A 19,005-nucleotide genomic window follows, 5' to 3' on the forward strand; every position below is an offset into this window, starting at 1 on the left:
TTTGGGTAAATCACTCCTTCCTTGACCAAGTTTTCCAGCATTACCATCCAGAATGAAGAATATGGAAGAAAACAATCCATAACTACCTGGAAAGGGCTCCTCTTTCACAGGGTGGCCATGATAAATAGGAGAACAAAACACGCATTTCAATGGTGTTAGGCACGAAAAATACCCCACTGAGGTTTTGTGACTGTGTAACTATGAAGTTAAATTTTTAAAAATAAATTGTTCTTGACAGGAGGAGTTGGCAACAGAATTGCACTGACTCTCTCATGTTGCTGACACACCCTGGCAGGCTCACAGGACTGCTGGGTGCTTGTCCTGCTGTGCCAGCTGCAGCGCCGCTGAAACGCAGCCTGCACAGGCACGCTGCTGGTGAGCTCATCCCTGAGGTCACAGCCATCTCCTCTGCAGATGCTGGGTAAGGCAAGGCACCATTTATTCAAATACTTAGAATAGAAAGTTAACATATCAAAGCAGAATCAGACAGGGCTCCTTTCAACATCTTCCTGCACCACACCTTGTCTTAAGAGAGTAAATGATGCACTATGTTCATTTCCTTTCCTTCCCTCCACCTGAGCTCAAGCTAAATTTGTTATTTCTAGCATCCTTGCATACTGAGGCAGTCATAAGTGAGAGTAGTTATGCAAAATTAAAAAAAAAAAAAAAAAGAGAGGTAAACACACTACCAGTGCTCTTCCTTCCCTTCAGTGTAGACAGCAATGTAGTCTGACTGTCTGCTCATGGCAGCTGCAGCAGAGTAACTCAAAGATTCCTTTATTTCTCTCTAAGTTTGAGTATGTTTTAGTCACATGTAGGGCAAAAGGCAAAACTTTGGAACCCAAATGACAAATATCATTTAATAATTGCTGCAGAATCAATTTATTTTGTTTTTAAGATTGTAGAACATGTTGATGATGTGACAGACAAAATAAACCAGAACTACTATAAATAAAGCAGGGTCAAATCAAGTAGGGGATTCCCAAGTGGGTTTCAGACACTCCACTGGGGTGGGATAAAAAGTCCAGACGAGAGAGAGTCAGACTAAAATATGGCAGAAGTGTTCTTGTATGATTAGAAGAAGAAATATTACAGAATATAGTCTCAATGTCACAAAACAGTTCAGCAGTTTAAAAACTCTATGATAGTCCTTGTCATAGATACACTGAGACAAAGAGGGGTGGCACTACTTGGAATCTGGACTGGAAAAATGGCAACTAAAAACCCCCATTTATAGAAAATAATCACAGAACTCCCCTTTATGCCTCAGTTCAGCAAAAATACAATTCTTTGAAGTGTGGAGAAAGCTTAGATTTGTTTTTTATCAAAGGTGTAAAATACTGAAAATTTAGAACACCATTGATGGCCCTCTTATAAAAACATGAGGGCTGGAAGCATTTGCATTATTGATAACATAGAATTAAAAGGCATTATAAAACCAGAGGGCTGGGTATCCTAGATGATGAATCAGATGACTCCCAGAATTTCACTAATAGAGATGAAATAAAGTCCAGTAATACACATTGAAGGGTCATGTGCGGATTAATAAAAAATAGTTATGCTATAAGATGTTTCGAAATTTGAAAATGGTAAAAATGGTAACAATGGAAGGATTTGAATGCCATTGTCATGAAAACTATTGTAAACTGCCAGTATAACAAGACTGAAAAAGTATAATGTGATCTTCCAAAGTACCAGGAAAAGTATTTCTACTAAAAGAATAGCATCACTCACTAAGTGTTAATTTAATACCAGCAACTCATGTTGATAAAAATATGGATTTGTTATACAGGAAAAAAGAAAAGCTACAGACTGACCTGGGGAACAGGAAACACAGCACATGATAAGAGATTAAAATTGTTTGGCTTGTTTATAGTGGTGAGATAAAGGCTTTAGGAGGTCAGAAATGTTGTTTCATGATGCTCAAATTACAAAGGTACACATGAAAAATGGCACACAGCATGCTTAGCTAAAGAAATGAAGTCTTGGCAAAATGGTGACAGGAAGGGGCAGAGGGGAGCAATTTATCTGTGAAGCCACCAGTTGCCTTATTGAACACTTCCTTCTTCTCCTTGAGCAAGAAACAAACCTTCAACATACCACAACCTAATTTTTTGGAAAATCACCAACTAGGCCTTACTTCTGGTTTCTTTGCCAAAAAGGATCCATCGTGATCAAGGTTTAGTGGGAAGGTTAATTTTCTGAACAAAACAATGAATCCATTTCAACTTGGAAATAACACCAGGAATCAATGTCCATCACAAAAGTAAAATGTCAGGAAGAATGAATTCTTCATGACACCTGAGTGAAGAAAGGAGAGGAGAAAAGTAAAATCAGGGTAATTTTTTTTTAAATTCCTAGCGGTCAAACAGAAGCCAGGGCTGATGGATCATTACATGCACACAACTCATCATCTACCCAGGACACACCAGCAATGTTTTCAATAAGATTCAGCTTCTGTTGTCTAGACTGGCACTACCATATAGATCCAAGAGACAGCTGCCCTGCATCTGTCAAAAGTAGCAGTAAGAAAGAAATATACCTATGGGAAATCTGTGAAACTACCTGTGCCATGAACCTTGCGGCCAAGATGCAAGCAAAGCTGCAGAGCAACCAACAGCAACTTATTACAATCTGTAAAATATAACTTTATGCTCCCATTTGCTTTTTATCATCCTTCCTACTCAGTTCCTTTTTACTTTTGTTGCTAATCAGACTGCTCCACTTGATGAAGTATGTCCTAAATCTTTATTTTTTGGTCATGCAATAAAGCTGAAGGAAGGCCTGCGTGCTCTCTTTTAAGGGAGTCCTATTGCTCTCTTAAAACTCTTTAAAGAAGATTTTATGATAGCATTTCTTTCAATGCTTAGGCCTTGAGGACAAGGATAGATATCTGTGCTCTCTGATGAAAAGAGTTAGCAAAGGATTCGTTACATCGTTGGTTTGTCTCACAAGCTCTGCTCACAGCAAATGCTGACCCCTGCAGTCATAAACGCAACCCAACAACGGAAGAGTGATTCGAGTTCCTTTCTAATGAGACAAAGGAAAACATCATTTCACTGCATGTTGCAGGCTGGACAATCAGTGAGGTGCAGCTTCATCACTCTTCAGGTAAATAATCTAGCCTTGAAATTAAATTGAAAGTCTCCTTTTTACTAATCTTCCACTCTCGATACACAAGCCAGTGATGACTGTGAATGTTCCACAGCTCCACAACCTGGCTCTACTTAATCACTCACACAGTTCCTGGTTTACCTGTAAGGATTCTCAGCGACTGACACAAACACTTATCCACAATCCATTTTACACCCACCAAGGAGTGCATGAAGGAGAAAGTGCAGCTTGATTACAAGCCACCTCTATATTTTATTTCAACAATGAAAGCTGGCAGGTCATGGGGGAACTGCTCGAGTTTACAGCCACGAGCTGGCAAACACTGGAGAAGGTGAATCACTCCACCTCCTCCTTGCACCCTGGATGCCTGCTGTAGCGAAAATAATTTTGGGAGCATTCCCCTGGTACAGAAGGAGCCAGCAAGATGTTTATGAGGTGGGATAACTCAGAGGGCAGGCTAAACAAATAGAAACCAATAAAAATAACAATCTTTTCCCCAGCCCAAACCAATTCCTTGATGTGCTTCACTGTGTAGCTACATGAACAGTACTGTCACACAAAAGGAGACACAGAGCTTCAGCTTGTGTAAACAGTGTTGCATCTGAACACCAAGAAAGAAATAAAAACACAACTGAACAACCAGTTGAAAAATAAAGAATGGGAAAAAAAAGCATTATTAAAAACTGGAGAAAATTTGTTCTGTGCAAGGGACTGCCATCAGCTTACTATAGGGATTGAGTCTAAATATTGTTTGAAGGCATGCTTGCCCAAAAATTAATTTAATTTTTAATAGAGCAGCTACAGATAGAAAAGCACATGAGATTGTAATCAAACTGCTGAGGTAATGAAGCTTGAAGATGTTCCCTCACATTTTAAATTCACCTTAACTACAGTAAGGAAATTCATCAATGGCGCCTGGCATCCAGCAAAGGCATCTGGCCCATAAAAATTAATTTGTTACATCTCTGCTGCTCTGTTTCACATCAGCCATGAAGTGCTGTAGACCAGGTCTAATTACTGCTGTGACAAAATAAACAAAAGTTAAATGAAGGAGCCAAAGGACACGTGAGAATCTCTATACATGGCTCCAGGGTTTTGTTTTACACTATATTTTAGATAAAACACACTACAAAAGAGTCAATACTCAATACTTTTAAAGTCACATACAGGCATATCACTCAGAGGTCTGCCCAATAAAGTGTGAGCACCTCAGGTTAAAGAAAGATTTGTGTCAAGAAGAGCATGCTAAGCACAGGTGATGGAATGAGGTTCATTCCTGGTTATCTTCACTTGGGTTTTTCTTTAAACTCACAGCTCAGAAATTATTTCAGAAGAAAAACAGTTGGAAATAGCTTTTTCAGAAAATCAAACAAGGTACTTGGGAATTAAATCCACAAAAGGATGAAAGCAGCTGCTCTGCCTCTGCCTCTCAGTTTTGCCTGACACTCAGCACACCTCCTTTTTGTTGTCAGAAAAGACAATTCAAAGAAAAGCTCTGCTGTATTCAAACAATAATTCCAGCAACTATCACCACAAAACTAGCCCAATTTCTGTTTGGAATGCCTTCTATTAATCTGGAACACAGTAACACAAGCAGGTATTTTGCAATACCTTTGAAAAAGGTTAATGACCCAAGAGGAATTTGTTTGCAAAAAAAAAATAAAAACAAATAAGAAATTAAAAAAAAAATTACTTGCAGCTGAAAGCGGTGTCCTGCAGGTCAGTATTGGGGTCAATACAGTTAAATGTTTTGGTAGGTGACATGGACAATGGGATCAAGTGCACCCTCAGCAAATTTGTTGACAGCTCCAAGCTATGTGGTGCAGTTGACACAGTGGAGTGAAGCAATGCCACCCAGAGGGACCTCCACATGCTTGAAGGCGGGCTGAGGGAAACCTCAAGGAGTTCAACAAAGTGCCAGGTCCTACACCTGGGTCGTGGCAATCCTAGGCTGGGCAGAGAAGTGACTGAGAGCAGCCCTGCAGAGAAAGACTTGGGGTGATGATGGATAAAAAACTCAGCTGGCAGTGAGCCCTCACAGCCCAGAAAGCCAAGGAAACCCTTGGCTGCGTCCAAAGGAGGATGGTCATGACTGGCATGGTCAGCAGGTCAAAGGAGGTGATTTTTTCTCTCTGCTCTGGTGAGACCCCACCTGGAGTGCTGCTGATAGTGCTGGTGTCCCAGACATAAGGACACAGAACTGTTGGAGCAAGTCCAGACGAGGGCCACAAGGTTGGTGAGGACTGGAGCACCTGCCCTGTGAGGACAGGCTGAGAAACTTGGGGCTGCTCAGCCTGGAGAAAACGGAGTGGAGACCTCAGAGTAACCTTCCAGTATCTGAAGGGAGCCAATAAGGAAACGGAGAGAGACTCTTCATCAGGAACTGCAGTGCTGGGACAAGAAGCACTGGATACACACTGAAAGGGGGGAAATTGAGGTTAGGTATTAGGCGCCGGAATAGGCTGCCCACGGAGGTTGTGGACGCCCTATTACGACCAGTATTCAAAGCCAGGCGGGGTAATGCCCTGAGAAAATTAATCTAGGGGGTGTATCCCTACCCGTGACAACCGGGGTTGAGGACCAGACAATCCTCAGGATAACCCCTCAACATTCCAGGGACTCCCCAACCCTGGCAGACGCGCGCCCACACCCCGCGCCGCCGCGACCGCCCCTCACAGCGCACGCGCTGTAACGGCTGCCCGGGCCGGCCCCCGCCCCGCGCACGCGCCGCAGCTCCTCCCTCCGCCCCCAGCCCGTCCGCGAGGGCCGCGCGCGCGCCTTTACGTGACGCGGTTGCGTCAGACGCAGCCTCGTCCCGGGGCGGGGCGGGGCCGGGGGGTAACGGCGCGACTTTTCAAAATGTCGGCGGGGGGGGCGCGGAGCGGCCGCCTCCGGGCCCGGGAGCGAGCGGGGCTGCGCTGGGGCGGGCGGCCCGGGGCGCCCTAATGGGCAACCGCGGCTCAGGCCCTCGGCAAGACCGGTAGCGGGACCCGAGGGAGAGCGGCCGGCGCCATGGCGACCTGCATAGGCGAGAGGATAGAGGTGCGGCGCGCAGCCCTGGCCGTCGGGGCCGCGGGGCGCGGAGGGGCCGGGCGCGGGCTCGTCCCGCTCCCGGCGGGTGTTTGTGGGAGCGCGATTCCTCCCGCGCCTTCGGCCCGTCCCCACGTGTTTGTGGGGAGCGGCGGCTCCGCGGGCGCTGCCATGGCAGCTGGGGGCGGGTGTATCCCGCGTCCCGGGAGCCGCGGCGGGAGAGGCGGCGGGAAGGCGGCCCGGCCGCGCCGCCCCGGGCAGCGGCAGCGGCAGTGCAGTGCCGGCAGGAGGATGCGGCGGGGGTGGCTGTGCGGCCCCGCAGGGCCCCGCCGACGGGCCCCGGAGAGCTTCCTCCAGGTACCCCCGGGCCGCCTCGGGGTTTGCCCGGATCTCGGGGGTGTGTGGGCTCCCCACCTCTGGTGGGAGGGTCCGCATCGGGAGAGGCGCTGCGAAGCCGGACTGACAAAGCCCCAGGCTAACCAGGCTGCTTTGTTCGTCTTGCAGGATTTCAAGGTGGGGAACCTCCTGGGGAAGGGCTCCTTCGCAGGGGTCTACAGAGCAGTATCCCTGAAAACCGGCCTGGAAGTGGCCATCAAAATGGTAAGGCCGGCGGCCAAGGAAGTATCCGTCTCCCTAGAGACCAGATGCAAAGTTGTAACAGGTTGGGGTTATGCAGTTGGGCACTGATGTTTATATATATTGAATGTTGAATGTTTACCTATAAAGGACATTAAGGTTGCCACTTGATCTTTAAAGATGCACCACAACCAAAGAGACTTGGCAATTAATGGAAATTATTTCAAATGTTGACCATATTTAGCCTATCTGCAAAGCAAAATCAGATTTAGGTTTCTCTGCTTAAATATTTCAGAAAAATAAAAGTGCTAGTATTGATAATGTTAACACTTGACTGCTTTCAGTTGTGGTGTTCCTCCAATTATCTATTACACTTCTTCCTTTAAAAAGTATATTAAGTTAAACTATGTGAAAACTCGCTTATACTTAAAAAATGTCAGGCAGATATGCACTGAACATCTGAGTTATGCTGTGATCCACTTACAGATAGACAAAAAAGCCATGCACAAGGTTGGAATGGTACAGAGGGTTCAGAATGAGGTGAAAATACATTGTCAGCTAAAGCATCCATCTATACTCGAGGTAAGAGCCGTGGGGTTTGTAGAGAGGGCTGTATATGGGATTTTCTGTGTCGTCTACAAAATGAAATTTCATTTTTTCCTTGTTTTATGTTCCAGCTTTATAACTATTTTGAAGATAGCAACTACGTTTACTTGATACTTGAGATATGTCACAATGGTGAAATGAGCAGATACATAAAGAACAGAAAGAAACCCTTTTCAGAAGATGAAGGTGAGATTTTTTTTTTTTTTAATCTGTGGAGCCCTCCGCATTACTGTTTTGTCTCACTCAATAAATATTTAATTGTAGAGCCAGAGTATTTAAAGCTGCCATCACAGTTTCTATACCTTAAAATTTTGTATAAATTATAATCTAGAGATTAATTATTATTGTGCATATATTCACTTGCATTTCTATATACATTTGTTTCTCTTTGTGCTATTTGGAGTATAAAAAGATGGTGCTCATAGAAGGCAGAGACAGATAGAAGGTACAGCTTACCTTTGTACTTAGAACTGTGTCGAAATGTAGGTGAAGACTGGGAAGAGGAAAGAAGAACAGGAAAACTGGCAGCTTCTGCCTTTACTGCTTCCAGACTCACCTCACTGTTCACCTCTTGCTCACTTCTTCCAGCTTACACGCTTCTCTGCCAGTTTCTAATTTAATTCTATGATACTGCTATAGATAGGGATTTTTTGAGACCCAGGCCATAGGACTGGATTATTGGCGTACTACTATAACAGGCATCATTACTTTAACTTGTATCTGTTTCCAAAAGTGATGAGCAACTTAGCTTTAATTCTTAAGAATCTAATTTTAGAAAGCTTGGGCCAATTCAAAATATTTCCAGTCCCTTTTCCTGCGTTACATAAGTTTCCATGAACTTAGAACAAAGTTGTGCCATTTTGCTTAAAGTAGAAAGCAGAAAGTTAATTCCAGTTTTAATAGTCTGACACCTAAACAGTCTTGTAACATTCTTTTTAATATAAGTAAGAAAAAATAAAAGCAAGATGAAAGCAGATTTAAAGCTGAGTTATTTTCAGAGCTATTATTTAAAATCTGAGACTGCAACATCTGGTTTTGTTTTGACAGCACGACACTTCTTGCACCAGATTATCACGGGTATGCTGTACCTCCATTCCCATGGAATATTGCACCGGGACCTCACCCTCTCCAATATCTTACTCACCAATAACATGAATGTCAAGATTGCTGATTTTGGGTTGGCGACTCAGCTGAAGATGCCTCACGAGAAGCATTACACCATGTGTGGAACTCCAAATTACATTTCTCCGGAGATAGCCACGAGGAGCCCGCACGGGCTGGAGTCTGACGTGTGGTCTCTGGGCTGTATGTTCTACACTCTTCTCATTGGAAAGCCGCCTTTTGACACGGACACAGTGAGGAACACGCTGAATAAAGTGGTGCTGGCAGATTATGAAATGCCAGCCTTCTTGTCGAGAGAGGCGCAGGACCTCATTCACAGGTTACTCCGCAAAAACCCAGCAGATCGCTTGAGTCTTTCCTCAGTGTTGGATCATCCTTTTATGTCCAGAGGTAGCTCTGCACGGAGCAGAGATTTGGGAACCTCAGAAGATTCCATGGACAGTGGAAATGCCACCATCTCTACAACCTTCACGGGCTCTTCCAGCATCAGTACCAGCGGTTGCTTGAAGGAAAAGAAAAAGCTGTTAGTTGGACAGCCACTCCCAAATAAAATTACTTTTTTTCCTACAAACAAGAACTCCAGTAATAATTCATCGGGAGATGGAAGTGGTTCTTTCCAGCAGTGGGGAATTCAGGGAAAGGAAATAGGTGTAGGCGGCAGGGGAAGAACCATGCAGCCTGGTGAGGAGAGGCCACATTCCCGCTACCTCCGAAGGGCTCACTCCTCAGACAGGTCTGGCACATCCCACAGCCAGACTCAAGGCATATCCAACATCGTGGATCGATGTCACTCTTTGGAAGTGCTTTCCAAGCCTAAAATAGGAACAAGGGAGAACACAGAATACTTTTCACCTGCCACCAGCTATACTGATATAGGAGAAATATTTAAGGAGAAGATTTCTAGTACTTCTGGTTCTTTTGAAGAGAAAATATCTCCACCTGTGAAAGATCAACCACAGTAAGAATCAGTTTTTTATTCAGATGAAATTTAGAGCTCCGTTGTTGTCTTCTTTCCACTTGCAGCAACTTGATTATTTCTTTCCCCACAATAATTGTAGTAGAGAGCCTTGCTAATTGTTCTTTGTGGAAGAGACAGATGAGGGGAGAAGGCATTCAAAATGCAATTATCAACATTTTTACTTTCTGATCTCTTGAGGTGATTTTTTTTTCGTATGTTTAGAGAGAATAAAACAAAAATTTAGTGAAGATTAGGCAATGGATTGTAAAGGTGGTGTGCCAGAAAGGAAAGTGTCAATAATAGATAATTATCCTAAATTGAGTTCTGTACTTATTTGTAGCTTCTTTGTGAAAATCATGACTTCTTTCTATAGACTTTCCATGAGCAGAATATCAAAAGAATAATTTTCTGTTTTAATATAAGGACTTTCATCTTTGTTCCTGCATTTTTCTCCACATTAAGAACTGGCATAATTTCCTATATTTTTTCTTTGCAAATCAGTTCAAGGAAAAGACAAATAAGCACTTTTCCTTGTCAAAAAAGTAAATGGAGTAAGAAGATTTTCTTGACTGTTCTCAAGTGTTTGACAGAAGCAAAGTTCAGTGGGCATGTGCATTCTTTCTAGTTTGAGAAATGTTTGATGAATCAAAAATTTATGCAAATGTTACTGTAATGCTTACTTTTGTTCCCCATGACTTCATAAAGCTGCACTGAATGTAAACATGAGAGAATATTAATGTGAGTGTGAGGATTATTATAACAGTTACAACTTTTTTTACATAGTTCATTAGAGGAAAGCCTCTTACACCTGTAGTTGGCTTGCACAGCAACCTTAAATGCAAGGTCCTATGACTTGAATTTGATGGTTTATGTTCTGTAGTTCTGGTGATAAGTGAGCCCTTGCCAATGGTGAAGTAGTCATCATCACTACAGTAAAGTGCAGACAGGTTCAGGATATGGAGATAAAAACCTCACAGGAGCTTAGTGTGAATTTACAACAGACAGTGACTCTGCAGTAACTGGTTTGGTGTGTATTCTTTATCCTTCACCACATGGTTTGTATCTTTAGTTCACCTGTGGCTACATATATGTCATCATCTCAAAAGCTGGTAAAAAGATCTTTATAATTTTGGGGACTGACTGTCTTTTATACAAATGTAAATTATTTTGGGTAGTAGGATTGGCATTTTTCAGCTGCATGTTTGTAATGCTGAGTGAGATACATGGGGGTCAAGGGTGTCATGTCATCACTGCGTCTTCTCCAAGGCTGTGAATTAAGAGCTAGATGTAAGAACGATTACTGCTGGCAGCATTATCATAGCTTTTCATTCCATTTGGAAATTATTTTATTTTCCTGTTCCTTACCCCATGAAAAAGAAGCATGTTCTGTGCTGCCTAGAACTACAAAATGCCACCTGCGTTTCCTAAATGTTCTTAATGTTGTGGGTTTTCTAAATGTTCTAAGTGTTGTGGTTTCTGCAGCTGTAGCATTATAACTTTTGTTGTGCAAGTGTCTTTGATGCAGTCTTGATTATGTGTGCAACTTTTATTTTGTAGGTCAAATTTTCTGTGCCCACTGAAGCCCCAGGTTGGTTTGTTAGAGCAGAAGTCCCAGGCTGAGACAATGCAGCAGTGGCTTGGAAGCATGCAAACAAATGGTGTGTTACTCATCACTTGTGTATTTTTGCACTCAAGTTAGTGACCTGTAATAGTTTCAGTGGGATTTTCTGTTGTTTTTTTTTTTATTTCTTTTTACATTGAATTTGAATACATAGTTTCCTAAAACAAGCTTATTATTTTCTACCAAAAACAAACCCAAACAAAGAGGAAACCAGAATTTTAGACCCTGATGTGATTACTCAGTTGTGTAAATGTGACAGTGTAAATATATGACAGAATACTAGCAGGTGACTTGAAAGCCCTCTTAATTTCCTTGTGCAAATACAGCTAAATAAGAGATGGGGCCTCAATGAATGAGAAAGATACTAAGGCTGCAGAAGGATGGGTGGAGGAAAAGACAAAGACACAGAAGGGAAGGAGGTGTTCTTTGTTGTGCATCATATTACATCATTTGCAAATAATGTAATTTAATCATAAGAATAAACCATAAATCCATTCTGGCCTTTTTTGGTTTGATATTACTGGACTCCTTCCCCTTCTGTCTACAGGGAGTTGGAATAAGAGAACATGGTCTGAATAATACTATTTAATTTTTGTCCCTTCTCAACTGTTCAGCCACACAGCAGAAGGAGCACAATAGTGATGTGGGTGAGGTGAAAGTTGATCAAGAGCTTAAATATCAAAACTAGGGAAGGAGTTACAGGAAGGTTAAACATAAAAACAGATGTTTAAAAGAAATAAATACAAGGATTTAAAAAATAAAACTAGGGATTTGGAGTATGCATTTAACATTTTGAGTACTGCAACCTCTGGTAGATGGTAAAACACTAGTTAGATAAATTTATATGAAATTTTGCTACTAGTGGTTATCTGAATGGTAAATAAGCTGGTTTTCAAAAGATTAAACTAATTCTTAAGAATGTGTAAGAATGTATTTGAAATCTTAGTATTTTGTTTATAAACTATTCTTAAAAAATTATTTGGTGTATAAAAACTGAAGACCAGGGGTTTAGTCCACGCTAAACCCACCACACCATCATAACTGAAATATAGGAACAGCTTATTTTAACACTGGAATTTTGCTAGCACTGGCATTGATGGTACTAAAAGGCCTGATGATTTGGACTGAGGATTAAAGAAATTCCATTCTTCCCTTAAATAAGCCTTCTAAGACAATCCCTTGAAAATACTTTAAAGCTATACTAGAATTTTTTCCTTCTGGTTATGACTCTTTGAATCTCCTATGTCCCTTTGTGATGCTTTCAGTTCCTCTGAGACCACCTGCAGACCTGACCGGCAAAAGTAACGCACGTGGTGGTTTTCGGTACCATCTGGACATGCAGCAGGATGAACCGAGAAATGCATGGAACACCTTAAAAGATATAAAGAATCATGATGCGTCTGGTGACTGTCCACATTCTTTAAACCAGAGAAACCCAAAGAATTGCATCCCTGGAGTTCTCTGCAAAAATGAGAAAGTTGAACCATCTCCTACATGTGGCCTTTGGTCAACTCCAGAACAAAACCAAACTTGGGGCCAAGAACCATCAGCACACCAGAAACCTACACTGCGAAGTGTTGTGTCACCTCTCACTGCTCACAGGCTGAAGCCCATCAGGCAAAAAACCAAAAACGCAGTGGTAAGTGTTCTAAAAATGGGAACAATTGAAGTGCTTAATATAGTGTGACTGTCCCTTAAAAATCACTTGGTAAAATAGAAACACATGTTTTTATGAAACTTAATCTAGAATAATTTAGTTTAGAATCATATTAATAAAATGTATATTAGTTTTTGTATGGGGAATACTTAAAGCATAATAGAGCAGACCTGTGTTTGATTTGTCACTTAAGAAGCCTCATCCTCAGTTACCAGGCTGATACCCTTCAGTCATCTTGAAGTGCTCTGTTTTTTAAAAAAATAGCACTTATAACAAAAGTTATTGTAAGAAGCACTTATTAGTTTGAAGTGCATTTAAGAAAAAAGAAAAGTATTAATTAAAGCATTTGGGGGAAAAAAGTGATATACCTTTTGCAGAAAGTAAAGGTCTTTTTGTTTTACTTTATATTTAATATATTTTAGGTGAGCATTCTAGATACTGGGGAAGTATGTATGGAGTTTCTGAAAGAACACCGCTCACAGGAACTTGTGAAAGAAGTTCTCAGAATATCTTGTGATGGAAATGTGGTGAGTATATTTTTGATTTCTTCACTGTTGTATAAAGTGCTTAGAGTTCATTCAGAGCTGTGGTTTTCTTTTTAAGTGATTATTTCTTTTGAAATCCACTGTTTATATATGCACAGCTGTAAACTTTTCTCCTCCATAATAAAGCCATATAAATATAGGGAGCAAGCAATTCAGAGAAAAATTTGGCTTGACCAAGTATTGGTGAAAAAGTGCTGCTGTTAAATAATTACTTAAAAGAATAGAGCTTTTGTGGTAAATCACAGTAATTAATTAAAATGTAAGTTATTTCCATACCTGTTAAGAGTGTAGAGTGCTGTAGTAAGTTGCAACTACACACAATTTTTGTTCCCTTTTTGTAGATTGCAGTTTATCATCCAAATGAAGGAAGAGGTTTCCTTCTTGATGACAGACCTCCTGCTCTTCCTGAAGGCATCTGCACATATAATTTTGACAACTTACCAGGTAACCTAAAATTTATTTTACTATTATGATGATTAATGTGATATTTCAAGTGAATCTTGCACCTTTATAGCTTTTATCTGTTACTTTTCAGATAACTCTGAAGTAAAACTCCTTTCAGAATTAGATTCAAACTACAGTTTAACTGGAAATTGTTTTTGAAACTACACAAGGAAGTGTAACCCACAGGTTTTGATTCCTTTTATATGGAAGCTTTAAGGAGTCTCCTCTTTACAATGTAGTGTACCAAAATTAAAGCTCTGGTAATCTTTTCCTCACTCATACTGGGAGCTGTTGGTGGAAATAAGTCAGTTTTTTTAAGCATACTTATGAAGTACTTAAATATTACTCACAACCTTATGCTGTCCAATACAGAATTTAAATTACTACTCTTCAAGCTGGTGCACAGTGTTTAATCTGCTAATACCTAATTTTTTTTTAATTTTCTTTTTTAGAAAAGTACTGGAAAAAATACCAATATGCAGCTAAGTTTGTGCAGTTGGTGAGAACAAAAACCCCCAAAGTGACGTTTTATACAAGATATGCCAAGTGCATGTTGATGGAAAACTCACCCCCTGCAGATGTTGAAATTTGTTTTTATGATGGTATGTATTCACTTTTGCAGTTATGCAAATAGGTAAATCATGATTTTAGGGCTGCACTAAAATATTGCCTAACACTAAACAACCACCACTCCAGTTTGAAGAAAATAGTGCACTATAAGCATTTTTTGGGGACACTCTGCCTTTATTCTAGCACTTGTAGATTAATTCCTTAATGATATCTTCTTCAGGAAGTAAATGTTGCAAAAGTGTTATTTAAATTATACTTTGGTTTTTTATTCATGAGCTCTTCTTTACATCTACTTTTGATAGTTAACTTAGTAAGAGGCATGACCCTTCTCCAAGCCTTCCATGGTTAACTGTTATTTTATACAGCTCACACTGAAAGTGTTCACATTTTCTTGCAGGAGCAAAGATCCATAAGACAGGTGGTGTAACTCGTGTGATTGAAAAGTCAGGGAAATCCTTCACTTTGAAAGGAGAAAGTGAAGCAGGGTTGAAGAAGGAAATCCAGGTTTATATGGATCATGCAAATGAGGTAAGGTGTTTTACATAGACCTTTTCCAGTGCAAAACAACTTTCTGAAAATTCAGCTTCCCTTTCACAAATGTGCTTCCTGTTGCTTTCCATGTTTTTCATTGCACTATTAAGGAGGGAGGATGGTGTTCTTTTGAAGGGTAAATATCAGGGTAGAGGTTATGGTCACAATCCCTCAGAAGCAAGACTAATTGCTTACTATTCATGCATAGTAAGAGGAAATTCTTACTAATGTGTAAAGCAGGTCTGCATGTCTGGTGAAATAATTAAACACAACAGATGAATTTATACAGCTTGAAAAATTCAGCACCACTGAAATTTCCTTGTGTGGGCTCACTTGCCACACTAAATGTGTATGAAAGAGTTATACAATTCTCAAATTAATACTAATAAACTGCTCATTTCAGGGACATCGTATATGCCTTGCACTGGAATGTGCTGTTTTGGAAGAAGAGAAAAGGAGTGGCAGTGCTCCATTTTTTCCAATAATTGTTGGAAGGTAATATCTTTCAGTTCAAAATACTGATGTATTTGAACATTTATGTATTTATTGAATATTTATTGAATACTTATATATTTCAACTGAAAAACAGTTATGCAGAAGACTCCCGCTATCAGGTGCTTTGGATGGTCCATGGTAAAATGAAGGAAGAGCTACATCTCCTCCCTTCGTTTTTAATCCCTTTTGGACAGACCTTTTCCCTGTTTTTCTCATTATTTTTCCAGAAGACCTGGTAATAGTGAATCACCACAGGCTGTAGCACCTCCACTGTTGGACAAGACAAACTACCCAAAAGAATTTGTGGCATTGGATCGAAATAAAGCTGCCAGTTCTACTCCAGTTCAGACTCCAAACTGTGCTCCTGTACGTACACAAGGATGTACCATGGATTCCAGTCTCCCATATTGCTGTTTTACTTGAATTATTGGAATTACATTTGTATGGGCATAGGCTTTTATTAGCTATTTGTGAGGATACTGACTAGAAATGTTAACATTGATTTCAACTAACCTTTGATATCTGGATTTAAGAGCACCTGAAAAATCAGAACTCTCCAAAACTTTACCACAGATGACTCCTGGGAACAGAGTTTGAAAATTGCTTACTTGTGTTAGCAGAGTCTTCAGTTTGAGAGCCCTGATGTGCCCTGATGCTGTATAACAAATGGTGTCAGAAAGGGTATTGGCAGTTGATGTTGCTCTGAAATAATTAAGTGTTAATGTATATATAAAGAAAGGGTAAGTGAAGATATACATGTAGCCAATAAGGCTTTGTGAGCAATTTCATCTGGTTTAAAAGGCCCAACAAGCTTTGGTTCCTGATATAACTGCCTCATCTGACTGAATCATACTGGGGTCTTGGCACACTGAGTTTGTATTGTGAGCTCCATTGAATATACATCAATCTACATTTGTTGGATCTGCATCTGTTTGTGTAGTTCGTGTCCCTAGTACAGAATCTGACTATTTCTACCTGACTAAACTGATAACAAAAAGTTGTGTCCCTGTGGGGTTTTTACACTCTAATGCTGTTAAATGAAGCATAGAGGCTAAATCTGCCTGTATACATGAACAGATGGCAATTGACCACTACAGCTCATCAGGAGGATTAATGCCAAGGCTGTTAATTCTGTGCATCTCTGGGTTTTAGGTGGTGTCTTATGAAAAGCCTACATTTCTGACTAACACTGTTGAAAAGACGTGCTCCTCTGTTCATCTAACGGAATGCAGTCCAAATTCAGCCCAACTTGTCAAATCTGTTTTTGTGAAAAATGTTGGTTGGGCTTCTCAGGTGAGAAATTAATCAAGGGGGCATGTCCATTCTTTTTTCCTACTAATTTGAGATGTGTATTTTCACATCAAAGTCATTACCTTTACATTAACTTTAAACTTGATTTGTGAGGAATCATTCAGTTGTTCACTAGTTTGTCTAAAATTTGTATGTGGAAAGATACTTTAAAGTATCTTAGATAAAAACCATGGTTCTTATATAACTAGAAGAAACCAAAATAATAGTTCAGTTTCTCAGTTACCACAGTTTTCCTGTGGCTATTATTGTCTATTTCAGTGTCCTTTGTCATTTGACTAGTAAAAAATTGAAACTGTTTAACTTCTCTTTTCATTAATACAGATGCAAAGGTGTCATGACAAAGTTTTTAATAGATATGTAGCAGATCTGTACAAGAGAAAGCATCTTCCTCTACAACAGGAAAAGCTGTTTCCTTGCAAAGCCATTTTCCCTCTGCTTTTCTGTTGGATAAGCTTTAGGTTTAAAACATTATTCTTTGCAATCCAGATAATTAAGCTTCCTGTCCTAACAGGAAAAGTTCTTTTGATATATATATATAAACTTTACATGATGTATAGCTTGAACTCTCAGAAATGGGCCTCCTTTTAGTGTTTGGCCCTTCATAAAATTTCTTTAGGAGTGGTTAAACTAAAGGTAATTCTTCATTTATCTGGCATTGGCAAGGATAACTAAAGCCAAGCATCCTGAAGAAGTCAGCATGAGACTAATATTTCTCCAAAGTAATATCCATGCAATCTTTCTCTTTAAGACTGACCAAAATACCTAAGTCCCTTCAGCAGTTTTGGAAAGCTTTCAGCTTCCATTATTAGAAAGGTCCTAGGTTTGTAATTGTGTTTTTCATATGCTCAAACCACAATGTAACTTCTCTCATCAGCTGACCAGTGGAGCAGTATGGGTTCAGTTCAATGATGGATCCCAGCTGGTAGCCCAAGCAGGTGTCTCTTCCATCACTTACACTTCTCCAGATGGTCAGACAACCAGGTGAGTCTGTTCCTGCCATAAAAACATCCAGGTAACTTAGTACAAGGCTGTTGTACATCAGGTAACTTCATAGCTGTTATTGATTTTGGTTTGCATATTTTAAACTTTAGAGTTGCCATCACTTTGCAGCTGGTTAGCTTATATAAGCTTATTAAATAAAGTTTTTTTTATAAGCACCCATATCTGACTGAACTCTGGATAACAAATGAATAAAACAAGCTGGGAATGCATCTACTTCGTCTCCAGAGTACAGCCACTATTTATGCATAGTATTAAAAACAGAGAGGTTGAGGATAGTGTTTTGAAATACCTATCCATTTACTATTTACATTTACATATCTATATACTTTATTGTCTTGAAGTAAAACAAATTATTTAAGCATCTCAATTTTTCTATGCTGCTTTGCCATTCTAGATATGGAGAAGATGATAAGTTGCCAGAATACATCAAAGAGAAGCTGCACTGTCTGTCTTCTATTCTTGTAATGTTTACCAATCCAGCTGGTCCTCTCTGATTAAAGGAAACCGGATGTCATGGCACAAGAGCTTAATAAACTCACTCACTGACTTCCCAGTAAAGTGACTGATCTTACTCAGCTTATGCAGAGATTCTTCCAAAATCTGCTAAAAAGTTAGGAAGGGAAGGAACAGTTACTCTATATTTGTAGCAAATTGTGTGTGAAGTACCATACAAAACATACTTTTCATTAAAGTGATGGATAAACCCACTCAAGCAAAGCTTAGAGGAACTTGGTTCTTGACTGCGTTAAGTCTTTGGAAATAATCTGAATCTGTTGTATTTTTTTACTTATTCCACTGCTTACTCAGTGCCAGCAATCAAGGAAAATGCATCTGTGCTGTTCATGTATTTGTAAATAACTTATATTTTTATGTCTTACAAGTAATATATGTAAATATGTATATGTTTTATAACTCTGTTTTTATTTTTTGTAGCAGCAGCTTAAAACTTCCCTGCACAAGCATGTTATACAAAAAAAAAATAAATGCAGTGGTAATTGTCTGGATCTATTTATTTGCTTCATGGTCAAGTAATGGTTAAAGGAAGAGAGTTAATAACTAGGTGGTTTTACCTTGTTTTACTCATTGAGTAATACTTACAGCAACTGAAGTTTCATTAACAGTAGCTTTTCTCTCAAGCATTTGGCTTCAACTGTGCTAACACTCCTGATGGTGTTTGTATCTGTACTTAAATACTCTATGACTTCCTTATCAGGCAGGAAAAGATCTTAATCTTTGGTGTTGGAGGGGGGAGGATGAAGAGTTTCAGAGGAACTGGTGCTGGCTGTGTGCAAGCATAGTTCAGCTGAACTGATTCAAGCCAGTTCTCCTTGTTCACCTGCTGTTTAAAAGACAGAACTTTGGATGTCCAAATCAAGGAAATAGCTTGCAAATAAAGAATTTAGCAGTAGGAACATCAAGAATG

General features: G+C 40.0%; 1 protein-coding gene across 1 annotated transcript; it reads left to right on the forward strand.

The window, feature by feature from the left end:
• Positions 1-5,949: 5,949 nt before the first annotated feature.
• On the forward strand, positions 5,950-18,996 carry PLK4 (polo like kinase 4). Its single transcript, XM_058838328.1, has 16 exons — positions 5,950-6,156; positions 6,649-6,744; positions 7,207-7,302; positions 7,398-7,512; positions 8,374-9,406; positions 10,964-11,064; positions 12,293-12,666; positions 13,107-13,211; positions 13,571-13,673; positions 14,126-14,275; positions 14,641-14,771; positions 15,178-15,269; positions 15,497-15,635; positions 16,422-16,562; positions 17,455-17,561; positions 17,977-18,996. Exons 1-16 carry the CDS (start codon positions 6,127-6,129, stop codon positions 18,074-18,076), a joined length of 2,913 nt encoding a protein of 970 aa, XP_058694311.1. The 5' UTR covers positions 5,950-6,126; the 3' UTR covers positions 18,077-18,996.
• Positions 18,997-19,005: the final 9 nt, after the last annotated feature.

Source organism: Poecile atricapillus, chromosome 4 (genome assembly GCF_030490865.1).
Source record: "Poecile atricapillus isolate bPoeAtr1 chromosome 4, bPoeAtr1.hap1, whole genome shotgun sequence".
NCBI lineage: Eukaryota > Metazoa > Chordata > Aves > Passeriformes > Paridae > Poecile > Poecile atricapillus.